This window comes from Rhamphochromis sp. 'chilingali' (assembly GCF_963969265.1).
Source record: "Rhamphochromis sp. 'chilingali' genome assembly, chromosome: 7".
NCBI classification, from domain to species: Eukaryota; Metazoa; Chordata; class Actinopteri; order Cichliformes; family Cichlidae; genus Rhamphochromis; species Rhamphochromis sp. 'chilingali'.
Window position 1 is genome coordinate 39,885,878 of NC_137934.1, and position 19,767 is coordinate 39,905,644.

Consider the following 19,767-nt stretch of genomic DNA (forward strand, 5'->3'; position numbering starts at 1 on the left):
GCCATATTAGATGGAAATTATCTATAACCTGCTATCATCAGGTCCTATTTAACCACACAGATTGAATAACTTTATCATGCAATAACTCGAGAAGTGTTCTGGTTGTTTGCTTTAGGTCGTTGTCTTGCTGAGAGGGGTGCTAGTGCACCAGTCTCAGGTCACTGCGCTGTGGAGCAGGTTTTCTTTTTTGTGTTTGGCTCCATGCAATCTGTACCCGAAGTCATGCTGTATCAACACAACATGCAGTCATCATCACCAGCCTCATAGCCCAATAGTTCTCTTTTGTCTGTGGAACGAGTTTGCTTCTGCAGGGCGCGCGCATCCTCGAGCCTGCTGAGTGGTCCTGATGCTGGTTCTCATGCACGCGTATTACATCACTTCTCTGTTGCGCCATTGGCTGAGGGTCAACTCCTCCGCCCTCCGCCGCGAGCCACAGCATCCCGACGCAAAGCAGCGCTGTTTCAAGCAACCTCATCACGGTCATCATCTTCTTACCTTTAAATACATCAAACCACACGTACACAAAGCTGTTCACGTGGGTGTGCGCGTTTTCTTTTTCCTGCACTGGCGGCTCGTTTCGACGATGGCCGAGAGCGAGGCAGATACGCCGAGCACGCCGATTGAGTTTGAGAGCAAATACTTCGAGTTTGATGGAGTGCGGCTGCCGCCCTTCTGCAGGGGAAAGATGGAGGAAATCGCCAACTTCTCCCTTAGAAGTAGCGACATATGGATTGTGACGTACCCAAAGTCAGGTAAAGGAGCCACCACACCACCCTGTGCACGAGTGTCTTCGTGCCTTCGCATTTCTTGCTGCTCGCTACTGCAGCAGTTTCTGCAGGCCTCTCTTGTTATTATCAAAGTTTAACAACATGAATAAAACACGAATGCACAGGTAGCCCGTATCTAGTATCAGTCACAGGGTTCATTTTGCGTAGCACGCAGGTATCACGGTATCGTGAGAGTTGCAAATCCGTTCACTTTATTGCAGTGGGTGGATGACGATATCTGTTTATGATGCTTGTGCAGTAGAACTACTTTTTATAGGCCTCTATCAAGCATGTACACGTAGCATCAGCAGCCCGTACTTCATAATCAAATATCAGCAAATAAATGAGTCAGACTGATTAGATCGATTAATGGCTGGCTGAAACACATCAGTGCAGCCTCCACAACTACTGTGGCCTTCATCATCCACCTCACTCGCATGAGCACTTCTAGAAGTTGGTGTTTACATCTATCCCCAGAGTGTCTTTGCGCAGCGCTGCTGCATGCGTCGTGCCCTGCTGTGCGCTGGGTGGGTCCGGTCATGTGACAGGTGGTGGGCAGCTGGAGCAGTGCTTGCAGAAGGCCAGAAGGAGTTTGAATATTCAGAGTTTAGTTGCATTTCTATGTAGCACAGCAGAGAAAAGCAACCCAAAGGACGGGGTGGCGACCATCGGGGATGTTTTGAAAGTTTTTGGCACAGGGTGGTTGACGGGACCCAAAGGAATCAGAATATCTGATCATAAAAGCATTTGCCAATGAAGCAGAACCTTTGAGGAAAAATCGAATTTTACTTATTATTAAAAAGGTTTTATAAGCAAAATATAGTTATACTACTATACACTATATACTATACTATACTATACTATACTATACTATATACTTTGGGATCATAACTGTTGCTTTATTACAGCTTCATTAAAGTGTGTGTGAAACATCACATTTTAATGTTGTTGTCCATAAGACTTACTTACATAAAGATAATTAGCTTTAGCTGTAATAATATAGTCCATTATAAAATAGAACAATGTAATAATGTACGATTAACGGTACTCTAGACCAATGACATATTAAAAGGGGTGGTTTTCATTTAGTTTTGCCTCTTTAACCACCCTATACGCACCTACAGTGTACATCTGGATAGATGCATGCATAGAAGAGCATTACAGATAGCTGTAAGCCACAGAGGCACTTGAGAGGAGCACATGTCTTCTCAGATCTTGCCACTGCACTATTTTGTTCAATGTCAAACATTTTTTGATCCAGTGTGCTGTCAAGACAAGAAACACTGGTATTGCACACATTTCTTAAAAAAAACAAAACAAAACAGTCACAGGAACACTTCAGAAGAACTCTACAAATTCAGCACAGCATCATTAAATTAGTTTATTTGTTAGTGCCTATTATACAGTGATAATGACTCAGAAGTTACAAATACACCCAACAACCCAACACACTCACTTAGAACTGAAGCACAGACTCAGAAATCTCCAGAGAACACTGGTGTGATTTCAAAGTAGTGATTTTTCCCCTGGATTAGAGCCAGTGACATTTGATAAGGTCACCAGAGCTAAAATTATTGGGAACAGCAGTCACAGATGCCAAGAATGATCCCTTTCATAAGTTTATCACAGCAGGATCAGGAATGATCCGTCACATTTGTACACCAAAACAGTGCATGTTTGAGCAGAACTTGGTGTCCTTGGCACGCAGCTGGTCTCCTGAGGTTCTCTGCAATATTCTGCAAATATTCATTTTAACCAGTTACAACTTTGTGCATCCAAGCAATCTTTGTTTTTAAGCTTAAACAAGCTTTATATATCTGTAGTCTTTTGGTGCATAGGAGAAAGAAAGCACATGTCAGGCCACATGGCTGGGATGCTGCAGAGCTATGATGCCATTGGCTTACATGTGATCATCTTAGCCAATAGGATTAGCAGCACTCCATAAACCAAAGGGAGGGCGTGAGCGATATGATATTACTTAGGTCTGTTTCATATGTCATACTGTATACTTGCACATCCTTGAAGTTAGTGGAATCAGGAGGTCTGGCTCCACAAACATATTGAACTTTTATCAGGGATTTTGTTTCCCCTTTTTAAACCACAGCTGTCTTTAAGCCATGACTGTTCATTTTCCTTAAAACATGCGTTAGGTAACTTTAGGCAAAAATTCTAAACACATGGTCAAAGGAGTTAGAAAGACTGGAAAACAGCAGAGTTTGAAAGAGGTGAGCTGGGAGAGTCTGCAATGTGCTCCTGAGTATCCTGCAGCTTTATGCTCCATCCATTTAGAAACTCTATGTCAGTTTGTGCTACACTCTTTCTTTATTTAATCTGTCTCTAGCATTTCCATCAGCTTTATGGGAATCCAGTATCAAAGTCTCATATTAAACATATGATGAGTGAAATTTCCAAACATAATATCCATATGCTAACCATACATATGTTCACTTATAATCAAGTGAAGAATTTGAAATAAAGATAAGGACTTTAATTCTTTACTAGGAAGGAGGTATGAAATATGCATTGTGATGTATTTAAATTAAAAACCTGCTACTGATCTGGATCAAAATTTAACAAAAATGCATCCAGAAAAAAGAAACAGATATAATATCAAACATAATATAACACAAACTCAGCACAATGCTTCTTGGCAGTAAATCTTATATCATTGGAGAGCCTGTTTATTTCCCTCAAAATCGTGCAACATTTGCAAGGAAAATGCAAAGTTGAGTACGTGAGTTGCACCTATGAAAAGCTTGTCAAATCTTCTCTGGCAATGACAAACAGTTTATTCTGCTTTTGACTCTTGTTTTAAGCTTCTGGTACCCCAGGTACAGACAATAAGGTGCCCGATAGGCGCCTGTGAGCATGAAGTATTTGCTCCAAGCAGTTTCTAATGTTTCAGTCACAGCAGCTATGTGACTGAAACATTAAGCACTTGTAAAATTAGGCTGCTTACATGCTCAACCTTTAAACACATTGTACTAGAAACATAAACTGGTAACCCGTCCTGGTTACCAGTTATCACAGCATGACAGAATGACATCATATTGAATGAGGATCCAGTTTGAAAATGAACTCATTGCCATTGCTGCTGGTGCAATCCGGACACATGATGGGCTCCAGTTTTCATCTTTCACCAAGACTTACTGTTTCAGTTAACAAAATCAGTTTATATTATTTTATATTGTTTAATGTGTCATGATCTGCATTCAAGCTTAGGTTGCTTAGGCTGATTTATACACTCCGTGCAGGCAAATTAATGCTTTCCATAAAAATGAGTTCTTTATGATTTTTTTGCAGAATCTCTAGGATTTTTGATAAATTATTTTCATTCTTTGTTGCTAAATTAGATGAAAAAAGTGATTCTTTTGTACTTACAGAAAAAAGAGATTTTCAAAATGACCCCAAACTGTTGTGCAATTGAATACGTGTAAAAATCATCCATCATTTGAATCTCAGAGTTATTATGAGAACAGTGTTCTCTGTTAATCTTTGTATAACAGGCTCCTAGAGGTTTTTTAAACTTTTAGTTGTAAGCCGCAAATGATTTTTTTCATCTATCAAATACAACTGAACCCTTTAAGGAGTGAAACACACTACATAACTGCTGCTAATGGGTTATAAAAATGTTCTTTTAGAACGAGAAAGCTTTTACTGAAAAACTTTCTTATGCAATTTATTCGGTTTCAAAGCCAGTATGTGGCTAACTTCACTTTATTTTTCTCTAAGTGAGAGTAGTCAGTCTTATTCATATCACTCTGTAATGTAGAACACTGGCAAGCCTTTAAGTTATTAAGAAACAAGCTGGGATGAATTGATTGCATCGTGTTAAAATGCTGACTTTTTCCATTGCTTAACAGAGAGGCGTCCTTCAAGTTTCACATGGTGTGATCTGCATCTGTGAGCCAAACTGCCCATAAATCTTTGGACTGGCAACAAATAAGACATTAATAATGTGAGAATGGTAATGTTTTGTAACTAGCGATTAAATGGTTACAATGTAATTGATTAGGGTGACTGAAAAAGTGGAAACAGTAAATAATTTCTTCCAAGATGTCTTTTAGTGACGCACACACTTTTACATGTGACTCATTGAGTTCCCATGGACGAATTAAGGCCTCAAAGACTGTTTGGGTGTTCTGTGCTGCAGTACAATAGTTCAGTGGTTAGTTTGTATTAATCCAAGCTCATCAGCTGTGGATCCAGCAACTTTCACTGTTTCATGCTGAAGTTTGACTTTTGTCATTGTCCCCTGATTGTCTTTTCTGTCATTGCAGGCACCAGTCTACTTCAGGAAGTTGTGTATCTAGTGAGTCAGGGAGCAGACCCTGATGAGATTGGCCTTATGAACATTGATGAACAGCTGCCTGTTTTAGAATACCCACAACCTGGGCTGGACATCATACAGGTAGAGTGAGTCACTGACATCACAGTAGCAGACACTCAGCACCATAACCAATTTAGAACTGAGGCAGCAGGTGTGATTAAATTATTCGATCTGGTAAAACAATGCAAAATCTAGCCTGCTAACTTAGCCTTCCACTGTAGCCATGTTAATGGGTAACTGGTTCAAGACTTACTGTCATAAGTCTTGCTTATAAATGCAGATAATTTAGAAAATTTAATAAAAAGCAAAGTCATCAAAAGTTTGAATATTACATTTCCCACTTTTACCTCCCAGATATACTGTTTATTTGCATTAACTGAGCTGAGACTACAAATGGAAACTTGAAAGTTAAAAATCTTGTCCCCTGGATATAGATTCCTCACAGGCATATATCTGTTTATTCCTATAGATTTAGGAATGAATAATTGTGTGGATTACATTATGACAACATTAAAACGAACTAACTGCTGATTTAGATCAGCCCGTTCTCACTCCTGAAGCGTAACATCCTGACGATTTGTCACGTCCCACGGCGTTCCTGAGGAACGCGCCGGGTTATGGGTGAAATACAGTAGAATGACGGTCCCACGGTAAAAGACGTTCCAGCCACGTATTCCAGCTCTAACCATAACCTTACCCCTAACCTTAACCAGCACTGTAATGACGTGAAATAGTGTTTTCCAAAGCGATTTGAGGAAAATGAACGAACATGTGTGGATGGATTCCAAATGGTTCTCACATTTCCTCATTTTTCCGATCTCGTCATTTGTTCACACTGCAGGTCTTGATGCTCAATTCCAATGTTTTGATCAAATCCGATTTTTTTGTCTGCTTGTTCACACTACAATTAAAATGTGACAGCAAACGCGCTCTAGTGTGAACGCTCAAAGCAGCCGCATGCGCAAAAGAAGACGTCACACACAACGCGCTCTGTTTAGACCCAGACCAAACAGCATTGTTTGACTGATGTTGTTTCGGACTTTACGTTTCCCAATTTTGCTTTAAGTTAAAGTTATTTTGTTATTTACATATGGCCTGATAATGATCCTTATTGCTGTTTTAGAGGAGCGGTGTTGTAAAGTATTCAATTCAATTCAATTCAATTTTATTTATATAGCGCCAAATCACAACAAAAGTCGCCTCAAGGCGCTTCATAGATACAGAGAAAAACCCAACAATCATATCACCCCTATGATCAAGCACTTTGGCGACAGTGGGAAGGAAAAACTCCCTTTTAACAGGAAGAAACCTCCGGCAGAACCAGGCTCAGGGAGGGGCGGGGCCATCTGCTGTGATTGGTTGGAGTGAGAGAAGGAAGACAGGATAAAGACATGCTGCGGAAGAGAGACAGAGATTAATAACAGATATGATTCAATGCAGAGAGGTCTGTTAACACATAGTGAGTGAGAAAGGTGACTGGAAAGGAAAAACTCAATGCATCATGGGAATCCCCCGGCAGCCTACGTCTATTGCAGCATAACTAAGGGAGGATTCAGGGTCACCTGGTCCAGCCCTAACTATATGCTTTAGCAAAAAGGAAAGTTTGAAGCCTAATCTTGAAAGTAGAGATAGTGTCTGTCTCCTGAATCCAAACTGGAAGCTGGTTCCACAGAAGAGGGGCCTGAAAACTGAAGGCTCTGCCTCCCATTCTACTTTTAAATACTCTAGGAACAACAAGTAGGCCTGCAGAGCGAGAGCCAAGTGCTCTAATAGGGTGATATGGTACTACAAGGTCATTAAGATAAGATGGGGCCTGATTATTTAAGACCTTGTATTAACAGGAAGCCAAAACAGGAGAAATCTGCTCTCTCTTTCTAGTCCCTGTCAGGACTCTTGCTGCAGCATTTTGGATCAGCTGAAGACTGAAGAATGTTTTTGGTCATAGCGCCCTGCTCTACTCGGGAGTGAGAACGTGTTGTTTAGATCTATAACATAAGGAGATGCTGGTAGTGGTCTCTATGTTTGACCAGCACCATCAAACTGATGCTAATGCTGCAGTAAGGTTATTGTCTATCAGGCTGCTCTTTGGTTTGTTTTTGTTTCACCACCAGTAACAATGACCTCATCTGGTGTTATTACAGTTTTTCTCGATTGCTAAAACACATTTCTTGAAACTATGCCTCATATTCTCACAACAGTAAACACAAATCCATAACATCTCACTCAATTTCCCAAACATCCTATTTCCAGGTCAAAATGAAGCTCTACACTCAAAACTATTCACTCTTGCTGAAAAACCAAACTTTGCCCTCAGACATCAAACACAAGCCCTCAAAAACACACACACTACAACAGAGTTTTGCACACTGGTACAATTAATTCAAAACAATAGTTCCAAAACAATTAGGTTGCTTATGGTTCTCCCCTTCAAAAACCTTTTCACATGATAAACACAAAAGACGCAACCAATGTATGTACAGTGGCACATTTTTATTCATGTACTATACAGTACAACACACACCAAAAAACATTATTCCACCTCAGCATCTTGTCTTTGGTCTGGGTCAGGCCAGAGAATCTCATCCACATCACAGGCTATATTGGCCCCAGCCAGGCAGCGGGGGTAAAATCCTCTTGCATGCCTGATCCACCCCTGGCATGCATCTACTGATATGTCTAGGCAGGCTTCTTCCATGGCCTGAAGGAGGTGAACACGGACATAAGGTTCTCGGTCATACACTTTCCACCGCCATGCCGAAAATAACTCCTCTATCGGGTTTAGAAAGGAAGAGTATGCAGGCAGAAAGATATTAGAAAACCTTGGGTTATTGGTAAACCAGTCACGAACCAGAGCAGCGCGATGGAAGCTGACGTTATCCCACACAACAACGTAGTGAGGCTGCTCTGGCTGTGCTGGTTCCCTGTAGTCCAGCTGGAACATATGTTGTCTTAAACCATCAAGAAAAGCAAGGAGAAGCATAGTGTTATAGGGTCCTAGTACGGCATGGCGGTGGAGTACCCCTCGTTGGCTGATGGCTGTGCACATAGTGACATTCCCCCCACGCTGACCAGGGACATTTACAATAGCCCGATGGCCAATTATGTTCCTCCCCCTTTTCCTTCTTTTGGTCAGGTTAAAACCTGCCTCATCCACAAAGATTATTTCATGGGGAACAGGCCGTCCTTCAATCTCAAAGATTCTCTGCAAAACACATAACACAGTAGAGTCAATCGGTACCCTGAACCACAGTTCAAGAGTGCTGAAATGGCAGCATAAACTGCCATGCTGTGATGGTACACAATACTTTATACAATATCCAAACTCATACCTGAACATATTCCACACGTTGGTTTTTCACTCTGTCAGAGTTTCGTTCGAAAGGGACTCGGTATGCCTGTTTCATCCGGAATTGATTCTTTCGGAGGATGCGGTCAATTGTGGAGAGGCTGATGGCATTTATGCCTCGAAAAAGATGATCATCCTCAATCACTCTCCTTTGAATCTCTTGCAGGCGGATTACATTATTTGCAATTACCATGTTTACAAGTTCCCTCTCTTGCCCCTCCGACAAAAGCCTTAACCTGCCTCCACCAGGTGGTCGTCTCTGTGTCCTACAAAAATAGAAGCACTCATTACTGTAACTGTCACACATTCGAAGGTTCTGATTGGTGTGTGATAAATTTTGACTCCTAGTGTTTCCACCTGGTTAATTGTGTGCTAATTGAGCTCAAGCTATGCTGACTTAAGTTAACATTATTGAATGCTAGTGCTTTCTAAATGACTACATGGTGTAAGCACTGAAAAATGTAGGGATTTGTGTGTAGAGTTTTGCAGTAACAGTTCACCAAATTTGACTCATGTGTCAAAGCAGGGAATAGTGTTTATAGTTCAGGGAAATGGGTGAGCTTTTTGAAAAATAGCGTTACGGTTTTGAAATTTTAGTTTAAAAGCCTGGTTATAGTGTTTAAGCAATCGAGAAAAACTGTAAGATTTTTATTGGGGGAACTTTTGTAGGACCTCTTCCAGGGTCGTAAAATGTTATATGAGACACTCTACTGGCTAAAACTCAAACACCTCAGTCGTGTCAAAGCTGCAGATTTCTTGGACAAATGTCCAGAGTTGCACATGATGGGAAAAGTTCAGTGCAGATTCACTGTGTTTGTCTTTCACAGGAGCTGTCGTCACCTCGTTTGATCAAAAGCCATCTTCCCTATCGATTCCTCCCTACAGCCATGCACAATGGAGAAGCTAAGGTTAGTTCTCTAAGAGGCTGAGTTCATCAAATCAACAAGTAAACAGGGAGATTCAGCAGTCATTTTTATTTCACTAAAACACAGAGGTAATATATCAACCTAGTATCACGACAAAAAGTCAAATAGACCGCTTTGCCTCATGTACATGCACGCAGGAGCTGCAGTAAAACATCAGATGGAGATATTCCATTTCAAGCCAACATGAAAATAATCACGGGAAAGTGTTCAGACATTATTAACACTCTTACATGTAGATACATTTTAGCTGCCTAGCTTTATCGTTTCTGGCATTTGAGCACCCTGAAATGTACGCCACACGTCTTTTGCTCAATGCAGACTTTAAATATATTATCTCCCACTGCTGGTAATCCAACTTCTGTCCACGGTGGACCAGCGTGTCTGTTACACGCCTTGCTGTGATACTGGGTTAAATCTATACTTCCTGTTTACAGCGAGTACTGTTGCCCTCTTCCAGGTGATCTACATGGCTCGAAACCCTAAGGATTTGGTGGTATCCTACTACCAGTTTCACCGCTCTCTCAGGACCATGAGCTACCGGGGAACCTTCCAGGAATTCTGCCGGCGCTTCATGAATGATAAACGTGAGTATACAGATTAATAGAAGATTTGGACATTTCATGTAATCCACTCCATAGAAGCCCTGTCCTGTTTTGTCGAGTCCCTGTATCTCACTGATTGATACTTTTCCTTTATAGTGGGATATGGTTCCTGGTTTGAACATGTTCAGGAATTTTGGGAACACCGTATGGATTCTAATGTCCTTTTCTTGAAATACGAAGACATGTACAAGGTAATATCACAACTGTTTTGTGGGCCCTTTTAGCATCTTATTGCTAGTTCATGGAAACTTACACCCAGCTGTCTGCCCCTGACAGATGACTTTACTGAATTTTGTGTGCAACGTAGGCAGTAAATTAGGGGGAAATTGCTCCTATGGAGCCTGGATTTTCTGAGCAGGCATTCTGGCCTTGAACATACCCATATGGAAAAGAAATAGTAAAAACTTACATGATTTACTCATGAAAGTGGCCACTTTCTCATTACTTTCATATATTGTTTTTAGGAAGTGTCCAAAACATACAAGTTTCATTATATAATTTTTCAAGGGATCTTATATCTGTTTTCACTCTTGTATGCTTTTCATACAAGTTTCACACAAGACAGATACAAACTTTATAAGATTTATATATATCTTTTCCGTATGGGTAGTTTTTGCCCTCTTAGTATACTAAACTATAGTTTGACTAAGGAACTCAATAGGATAAAAATCAAGAAGCATTGAATATTTCCAACTAAACCAAAAATCTATTTTAATAGAAATGTGTTTATATAATATGTTTTTGATATTTCACATTAATTTGTTATCTATTTGACATTTATGCTCTTTTTTATGCTCTATGGGCGTTAAACTTACCAGCCTGTATCAACGCATAAGGGCATAGATAACATCAGAGGTTCAAGGCACCAGCTACTGATTGATAAAACAGTACGTCAGGACTCTAAGATCAGGCAGACCAATCTTAGAAGACACACAGGATAGCTGCAAGTACCAAGTATCCAAATACATTTCTACCGTTCATCAGGCACCCAGCTGGAGTAGTAATCTGAACGAGTTCAATGTCACTGATGTCACAATATGAAAACTTTTCACGATGCATGGAGGCTCAACCTTCAGCACACCGAGGGTATACGGGCAACAGAAAGAGGGGGAGGGAGGATTAATGCGTGTCAAATCCAGGAGGAAACAAGCAGAATCACGCATTAGCGTTATTTTAACAACAAAACATTTTCTCTGTGTTTGTTTGTTACATTTGCTTTCATAGATTTTTCTTCCTCTCCTCTTCAGGATCTGGGGACATTAGTGGAACAACTGGCACGTTTTCTGGGTGTCTCCTGTGACAAGGCTCAGCTGGAAGGCATGGTGGAGAGCTGCAACCAGCTCATTGAGCAGTGCTGCAACTCAGAGGCACTGTCCATGTGCAGAGGTGAGTGGGAGAGGAAAGCTCAGTTATTTTGTTCTGGGCACAGACAGCATAAAACATGCACATACCGACTGAGACATCAGCCATTGGTTTAGGACTCTACACTCTGAGTAGAGGGAGCAGTGCTAATTTAAGAGCTAACACTAGTTAGCTATATTCACAAGTTGTCTCCATAAACTGTATGGGTGCAACAAAAAACCCCCACATATAGTTACAGACTAATAAAGCAATTGAATGCACCCACCAAAACTGCAACACAATCTTCACACAGAAAGCCATAATTAGTCAAATCATGCAAACACAGTGAAGACACCCATCTTAGCAGACGCCCATCAGAACCAGCTACAGACACTCATTAATCAAGGCCACTAACTCAAATATCCAGGTGGATGTAATTCAGGTAAGGCTCTTATAAAGAGGGGATCTTATCTATCGGCAAGTAAAGGGAACTGCAGTTTTTGTGATTTCTATGTTCATTTTACAGCTCTGGAGGTTGTTCATTGAGTCTTCTGAATAGGCAGTTTAACTGTATGTATGGTGATTACCTGCATAGATATGATGCAATATGTTAGTTGATTAATCGGGAGAAAATCAAATGTGTCTGATGTTATATTTTTATCTATTATTTGTATTATTTTGAACTATTTTCCAAGTGTGGCTAAGGGTAACACATAAATACCAATATAAAAACAGGACATGCTAGTTTACAAAATCCAAGCACAGAGCAGGCAGCTGTAATATGTCACCGCTAGTGGTGGCTGTGTAACATCTTAGAACAGGGGTCCACAGACTGTAGGCCAGAAGTGACCCACCAAAGGGTCCATTCCACCCCCACTGATATCGCTGTGAGTATGCAGAGGAATAGAGTGCAGGAATATCAGACTGTTGGTGCTGCTGCTCTGAGTTTGTGCATCTAAACCTAAAGCAATGCCTCCCGTTGTTTACATTATGTCTGTGTGTAGTATGAAGAGTAAAATATTACTGGAAAAATGAATGAACACAGAAGAACAAATTCAAACAAATGCTGCAAACAAGAAAGAGTACCAGGAAAACACAAATCTTACAGGACATTGCCCACTTTATATTTCCATGAATAAGTGCAAAAAATGCAGTTTCTGGTAGAAGATTGGGTAAGCTCATCGTGGTAGGATTGCCAAATGCCCGAAGCAGTGGAGGAGAATCGAATTTTATGCGTTGCTCACGTCAGTGAAAAGTCAATTATATAGCAGCTTCTCTTTCAAAATCACTGCCCTTTCATGCTACTTAATGCTACTAAAGAAAGTAGCAGCTGGGTCAGATCTTTTTGGTCCTTTGCTCTGAGCTGTTTGCTGAGAGTTGTTAGTTTCTTACAGTGCTTACCTCCTTGTTAACTCTTGTGGTGATACTACAATATTGTGTAGTTCGATTTCTGTATGCTCCATGTAGGTGTATTCAAACCTTTTTGTTTATAGCAGTTTCATTGTTTTTCATTCTGTTCCCATTAAGAGATTAGCTGTTCCCATTAGCTGATAGAGGTCAGGATGCAAATAATCGAAGCTAATCATATTTGGGGTCAAATTCAATACAAGCTAGTGCAGACAAACTCAGACAACAACTAAATCACTAACTATAACTCTCGACTGCTGCAAAGGAAATGTGTAGCATTGCAGATTACACATTTCCTAAAGTCAACCACACCATAAATTATTTAATGTACACTGAGCTTATAGACAACATTTTTTAAGGGGAGATAACTACATTGATTTGTGTTGGTTAGTTATTAATGTCCCTGGAGACGATAGTTATGTTGCAAGAGTTTGTGTATGCAGACCAGTCTCAGGTCACTGACCTGTAGTAAACAGAGCAAAGGCTTACCCATGCAAATTTACCTAATACTAATAATATCTCACAGCTGGACTAATAATCTGATACAAGCTAAATACATCCACGTCTAAGTTGTTCCTTATGTGAACTATGGTAAATGGTAAATGGCCTGTATTTATATAGCGCTTCACTAGTCCCTAAGGACCCCAAAGCACTTTACATATCCAGTCATCCACCCATTCACACACAGGTGATGGCAGCTACATTGTAGCCACAGCCACCCTGGGGCGCACTGACAGAGGCATTACAATGAGATTAGGACTTTATGAAGAGAAACACCTTTCTGTTTCAGGAGTTTAGATCATCACGCAGTGTCATAGTCAATACTTTACACTGCAGGTTAGCACAAGGCTACTTAACGTTAGCTTCTTAGTAATTCAGTCACTCAGAGCTCTTGGTGCACAATACTACTTTAACTCATGTAGTCAATGATTTATATCAGCAGTCTCCAAACTTTTTTGCGCCACTGACCGGTTTATGCCCGACAATATTTTCATGGACCGGCCTTTAAGGTGTCGCGGAAAAATACAACAAAATAAAACCAGTACCGGTACCGAAAAAAAGAAGATTTATTGATAACACACGTGAAAAGACCCAGGAAAACCGAGTTAACGATAAAAACGATAACAAAATAACGCTGGAAACCGATAAAAACTATACATTTCACACCTGAGCCTCAACTCTCGCGGCCCGGTACCAAACAACTCACGGACCGATACCGGTCCGAGGCCCGGGGGTTGGGGACCGCTGATTTATAACACATATGACTCGGGACTTGACAGTAGGTCTTCACATAGCAAGGGGCAGGTGTTAGACACAGTTTAGGATAAACCCTGCACTCCACCTGAGCCTCAACTCTCGCGGCCCGGTACCAAACGACTCCTAAACTCCTAAACTCTGTGTCTAACACCTGCCCCTTGCTATGTGAAGACCTACTGTCAAGAAGAACTTTACACTTCTATGGGTGCAGCTTTGGAAATGCTGTTCACAAACACATAGCTGACTCTGTACTTCTTTGGACAAACCCTGAAAGCAGGTTTTTGATGTCATAAGAAAATTGTTGTTAAATGTGACCCTTGTTATCACAATGAGAGCTCTGATCACTCGCTTCATCTTTATTAACTTTACTGTATGAAACTCTCTTAAACTGACAACTGAAGTTATTAAGCTAACTGTGAATTTATTATTTAAAATGGGCTGATCGCTCCATCAGGTCTACACCTCTGATCAGTAAATGTTAACATACATGCTGCATGAGTTGAGAGGTGAATACTATGTTTAACTATGTTTAATTATTTATATACTGAGTTTTAAACGAGTGAATGTTAAATTGTTTGATTAATGCAAAGACAAGTTCTGTGAAAAATATATAAATTTGTGAAAAACCTTTTGACTGGAAGGATTATGAGCTTGGTTTATTAACGTGCCAATGTTAAGATAGTTAATTTACAGGTTTGGTGTTTTCTCAATATGACCAAATATTAAGAATATGGTTTCAAAGAGAAACACACACTGAGCCTGCTAACAATGCTTATACTGGCATTTAAATTTATACAACTTTCATCAATAGATGTTTCTGGTTTGCCTCACACACTACATAGTTTCATGGTCACATAGCAGCTAGTTAGTGTGTGCTTGTGGGTCAGTCAGTGCCTCCTATGACAGTTATAGGTGATAGCTACCAAGGCTCTGTGACAATCAATCACAGCAACTGTAACAAATTGCAGCTGGTAGGGAGATTCTCATTTTTTAATCAGCGGGTCGATGTTGTCACCAACTGATCTCCGGGTCTGTGTGACTGGGACCTAAGAATTTAACGCTTAACTTTATCAAAATGATCGCAGAAGAAAACAAGATGATGTGATTCAACTGTAGGAATGACGATGGTTCGAATACAGAACCAAGTTATAGTTAAATTAGTTATGGCGTTAATTTAAATAGTTATAGTTAAATTAGTTATGGCGTTAATTTAAATAGTTTTGGTTAAATTAAAAATGAGTTGTGCCAAGGTTACCTGCATGACATTTCATATTGCATGACTATGTGATTGAATATTTTTGGATTATTACATAATGCATTCTGATGAAAACATTATAGCACCAGTGTGTCTGACTCTGCACTGCAGACTGTAGTTTAACACTGGAGTGTTGTGCAGGATGTGACTGCGTTTGTTTTGATTGAACCTTTCATGAGTTCCATGTACAGTCATATGAAAAAGAAAACTGTCAAATGATGATTTATTATCTATCAGAACTATTTTAGCAGCAGTAACTTGAAGTGTCCCCTGTTTTCTGTGTGACCTCCAGTCCCTTCAGTAGTTGAGGAAATCTGGCGTACTCCTTCATGTCATTGTTCAGTTCACTGAGGTTGGAGGAACTGTGTTTATGCATATCTATCTTAAGGTACTTCCACAATCGAGTTGAGCTCTGGACTTTGACTGGGCTATTGCAAGACCTTGACTCTTTTCTGTTCCAATCATTTTCATGTTGCATGACCCAGTTTTGGCCACGCTCTAGCTGTCGACCTTACATTTGACTCTAGAGTACTTTGGTATACAGAAGTCTACACGGTGACTGCAACAAGTCCAGGTCCTGTAGCTGCAAAACAAACCCACTCATCACCTCTCCACTGCTATGCTTGAAGGATTTCCACTTGGTCTCTTCTGTCCAAAGGACGTTGTTCCAGATCTGTTGTCCTTTGTTTCAGAGAAAGCTTTGCAAATGCGGTCAAGTTCATTTTAGAGAGAATAGGCTTTTTCCAAACAAGCCATACTTGATCTGTCATTTTGTAATTGTGCTTTCTGAAGCTACTTAATTCCTACAGAAACAGTAAGGGTGCGCATAGTTTTTCACATGAGTGTACATGTGTTTTACATTTGTTTCCTTATTTGTTATCATTTTGGTTTATGTGTATATTTAGTTTTTTATGTTCACTTACAGTTTCTGTCATCTGTTTTTGTTCTATGTTTTTCCATCTGTTTTTTTTCCTTTTAGTCTAAGGAAGTCTGGTGTTTGATCTGCTATAGGTTAGAGAGCTGACAGTCAGTCACATACACACTGCAACTGGTGAGTCACTGCCGTGCCAGGTTGCATTCAGTCTGCAGCAGAAATACGCTCAATAAGTTTTGGTGTTTTGAGCACAAATAAAGACGGTGCTTATTAAAATCCTTACTACGCTCCATTTCCCTGCAGGTCGTGTTGGTCTGTGGAAAGATATCTTCACCGTGTCTATGAATGAAAAGTTTGATGCGGTATACAGACAGAAGATGGGGAAGTCCGACTTGACCTTTGACTTCTGCCTGTGAGGAACGCCTGACCATCTCTCCGTATCGCCTCCCGACTCACTTATCTATGCTAGCTCATTTCCTGTCGAAACCCAAACTCCTACATCTTCCCTCAGTCAATCTGAAGTTCAATAGTTCAACCTAACAGTGAGCTCTCACTAAAAGACTTTTCACATATGCAATCCCATGTCAGCAGAAATCAGAAGTCACACTGTTGTGGAGATTACCGAATTTTTTAAATCAATAGTTAAACCAAATCTCCCTCAGCCCCTACCTCCACTGCTGTGTGTGTTTATAGTATATATCGACTAGATTAGGGTCAGCCACTGAACTGAAGTCTTGGTGGGTGGATTCATAACAGGAATTTAACCTGTATGCAGATATTTGTGATGAAAAACGTTGGAAATGAACGGGGAAAGTTGTTATAGCTGTCCTCAAACATGCTAACGACAACACTAACGATGTTGAGTCGGCACTAGTTGAAGGAAAAAAACGATACTTTGAACCACCAACTGTTTGGCAGCATTATGGACACGACCTCGAGCTGTTGTCAAAGAGTTGTATGTTTACCATAAGTCCAGAATATTCAGGAGCCACAGTCATTTATCGCTGTGGCCATTTGACAAACATAAGCTCTGTTTTGGTCTCCGCTAAAATAACGATGAAAAATATCAGGTAGACGAATAGTGCTCGCCATCAACTTGTAGGTAAGACTGTGTGAGGACAGTCGATAGGCGCAGCAGCAGCGTATTTCTGGAAATGGGTTAGAAAAAACCAAAACGATGAGCTGCAATGCTAAAAACGTCTTCATCGGGTTGTCGCTATGAGCCACAACTTTGAGATTACACAAAATGTTTTGACCAGTTTTTACTGTAAACACATTTACCACGCAGTCTGCCAGATCTTTTATTTGTGGTCTATATAAAATACCTTTATTTAAACAGGGAAGGCTTTGAGAGCAGGCTCTCTTTTACAAGGACCCCCTGGTTATGACACACATGAAAAACATTTACTTTGACTCATTACATAAAAATAATATAAAGAAACCTCTTGAATTATGTATAAAATCATAACAGATAGAAACTGAATAAAACAAAAATAATATTGCATCAGAAAGAAGCAAGTATGATGCAAATATCCATAATCGATTTATTGCAGCAATTTCCTACATTGGTATTATTGTGATAAATTTAAAGGACTAAACAGTCTTGGTACCAAGTATAGTGTGAAGTTGAAATATAAGCAAGAAGACACATCCAATATTCCCATGAAGTTTGCCAATAAGAGCTCTGTAAATAAATAAAGTCCAGTGTTGTTCTCGTCTCACTGCCAGCAGCTGCTACCTTGCTTTCTTATATAAAGCATTGTAATGTTTTCTAAATCTGCTCCCAGATTTGAAACTGAGGGTGGACTGAGGCCGAGTCAGGGGAAAGCATATCGATGATTTCAACACGATTCAAAACAAATAAATCGTTTGCTTTCTGCATCACTGGGAATACAAGCCTTAATTTATAGAACAATGTCAGCTTTTCTGTGAAAGACATCTTTATTCCACTAATATAATTTGAAAGCATAACTTGTCATTAAGGCAGAAATCTGGGTATTTACAGCAGGTGTCCTGGTAAAAGTAGTAAAACTCACTACAGTGTAACTATTAACCATCCTCCTGATGTCAGCAAACATTTGGTGCGAGTTCAACAATTATTTTTAGATTAATTAACGTTTAAAACTGCATGGTGATTAGAGGGCTCTGCTCTGCATCAGCTACAGATATTTGGACACGTCTGATGTGAGTGTGTATGAGATGTGGAGAGGGACAACTGTCTTGTTAATCCTCAAACATGTCACCCGAGTACATCAGGGCCCCGTCAAATTCATTGACTGTGTCTAGATCCACACAGTAGTGGTCGGGTCAGGTCTGGAAACATTGACATAAATGGATATTTATGCCATCAAATTCATCTAAAACAGCTTTTGTCACATAAAAGAATTGCAATACTGGATTTAAAGAAGAAGTTACGTTATCTGCAGTTTACCAGCATTTAGCTGAAAGTAATGGAATGTCGCCCTCTGGCGGTCTAAATGGGGAGCTGCACTCACTTGCACATGTCGTGTTTTGGAGGCAGTTTTGGGCATCATAATTGATGTTGGGTCACCTGGGCGGTAAAACCTGATGACAGAGCTGACACACCAGAGCTGAGCTGAAGCATAAGGATCATTTGGAGTGCATTATTTCTTTTTAAATTACTTTTAAGCTTTGACAAAAATCGGTGTTGGGGACACAGATCTGTTGGACTCATCGGAAATTCCTACTGCTAATCCCACGCATTTGATCTTATGCGTGGGGCCAGTTGTTGCGACATACTCACAAAATTTAACCAGTTTTTTTTCTCTACAAAGAAGGGAACACAAAGGGAATCAAGCCTGTACCACCACAGTGGACAGTAAAATGTTTTTTTCTCAGAAATGTCAGGTTTAAGAGGGGTGGGCAGAATATTAACCCATAACCAGCATTAACTGTGTTCTGCTACTCAGTGTAGGGCAACAACAGCACCACTGTCTAACTGGAGTCAGACTGGAATCAACCTGAGCATCACTTCCAAACAGTATAGCACCTTCTACTCCTTCTCATCCTCTGTTGCTGCAGTAGTTCATGCAGACTAGTCCCTGCGCTCTACCTGACACATGTGAATGTCTTTATTGTGTGGATGTACACTACAACCTCAGCACAACTCTGCACATTCGTTTTTTCATTGTTCTTATTTCCTACTGTAACACTGTTTACAACCATTGGCAAGGCTTTAGCAAGTCCAACTCCACCTATCCTTTTATTTGGGGTTTTTATACATGCCTGTCTCTGTTTCAGGACATCCTTTTATTGTATTTGACATGCTTTGCTTTGCTGGTTTATTAATAAAGTAATGTCTTCATGTGATATCCGATGGATGGAGAGTCTTTCTTTTAATTGCTATAATGCAATTTATTAAAAAAAGTTTAGTTTTAAAATACTGTTACTGCACAAATGGGGAATGAGAATCATTTACTCAGTTGTTTGCTCAGAAATCTTTGCTCTGAAAAAAGAGGCTGGCCACAGACATCTGGAAAGCACTGGGCTTCAGCACGTGAGGCACATTATTCCTAATGACTGCATTGAGCCTTTTAGGTTCTAAACGGACATTTTTCTATATTTTAAGGTCAGCTGGTAAAATGTTTAAACATGCTTGTTAGATTAAATGGTGATTGGAAATTGGCAACAGGTAAAAGTGA

General features: G+C 40.2%; 1 protein-coding gene across 1 annotated transcript; it reads left to right on the forward strand.

Moving 5' to 3' along the window:
* Positions 1 to 461: 461 nt before the first annotated feature.
* Positions 462 to 19,314, forward strand: sult4a1 (sulfotransferase family 4A, member 1). Its single transcript, XM_080886300.1, has 7 exons — positions 462 to 752; positions 5,048 to 5,178; positions 9,271 to 9,351; positions 9,827 to 9,953; positions 10,068 to 10,162; positions 11,219 to 11,357; positions 16,409 to 19,314. The coding sequence occupies exons 1-7, from the start codon at positions 584 to 586 to the stop codon at positions 16,519 to 16,521; spliced, it is 855 nt and encodes a 284-aa protein (XP_080742426.1). The 5' UTR covers positions 462 to 583; the 3' UTR covers positions 16,522 to 19,314.
* Positions 19,315 to 19,767: the final 453 nt, after the last annotated feature.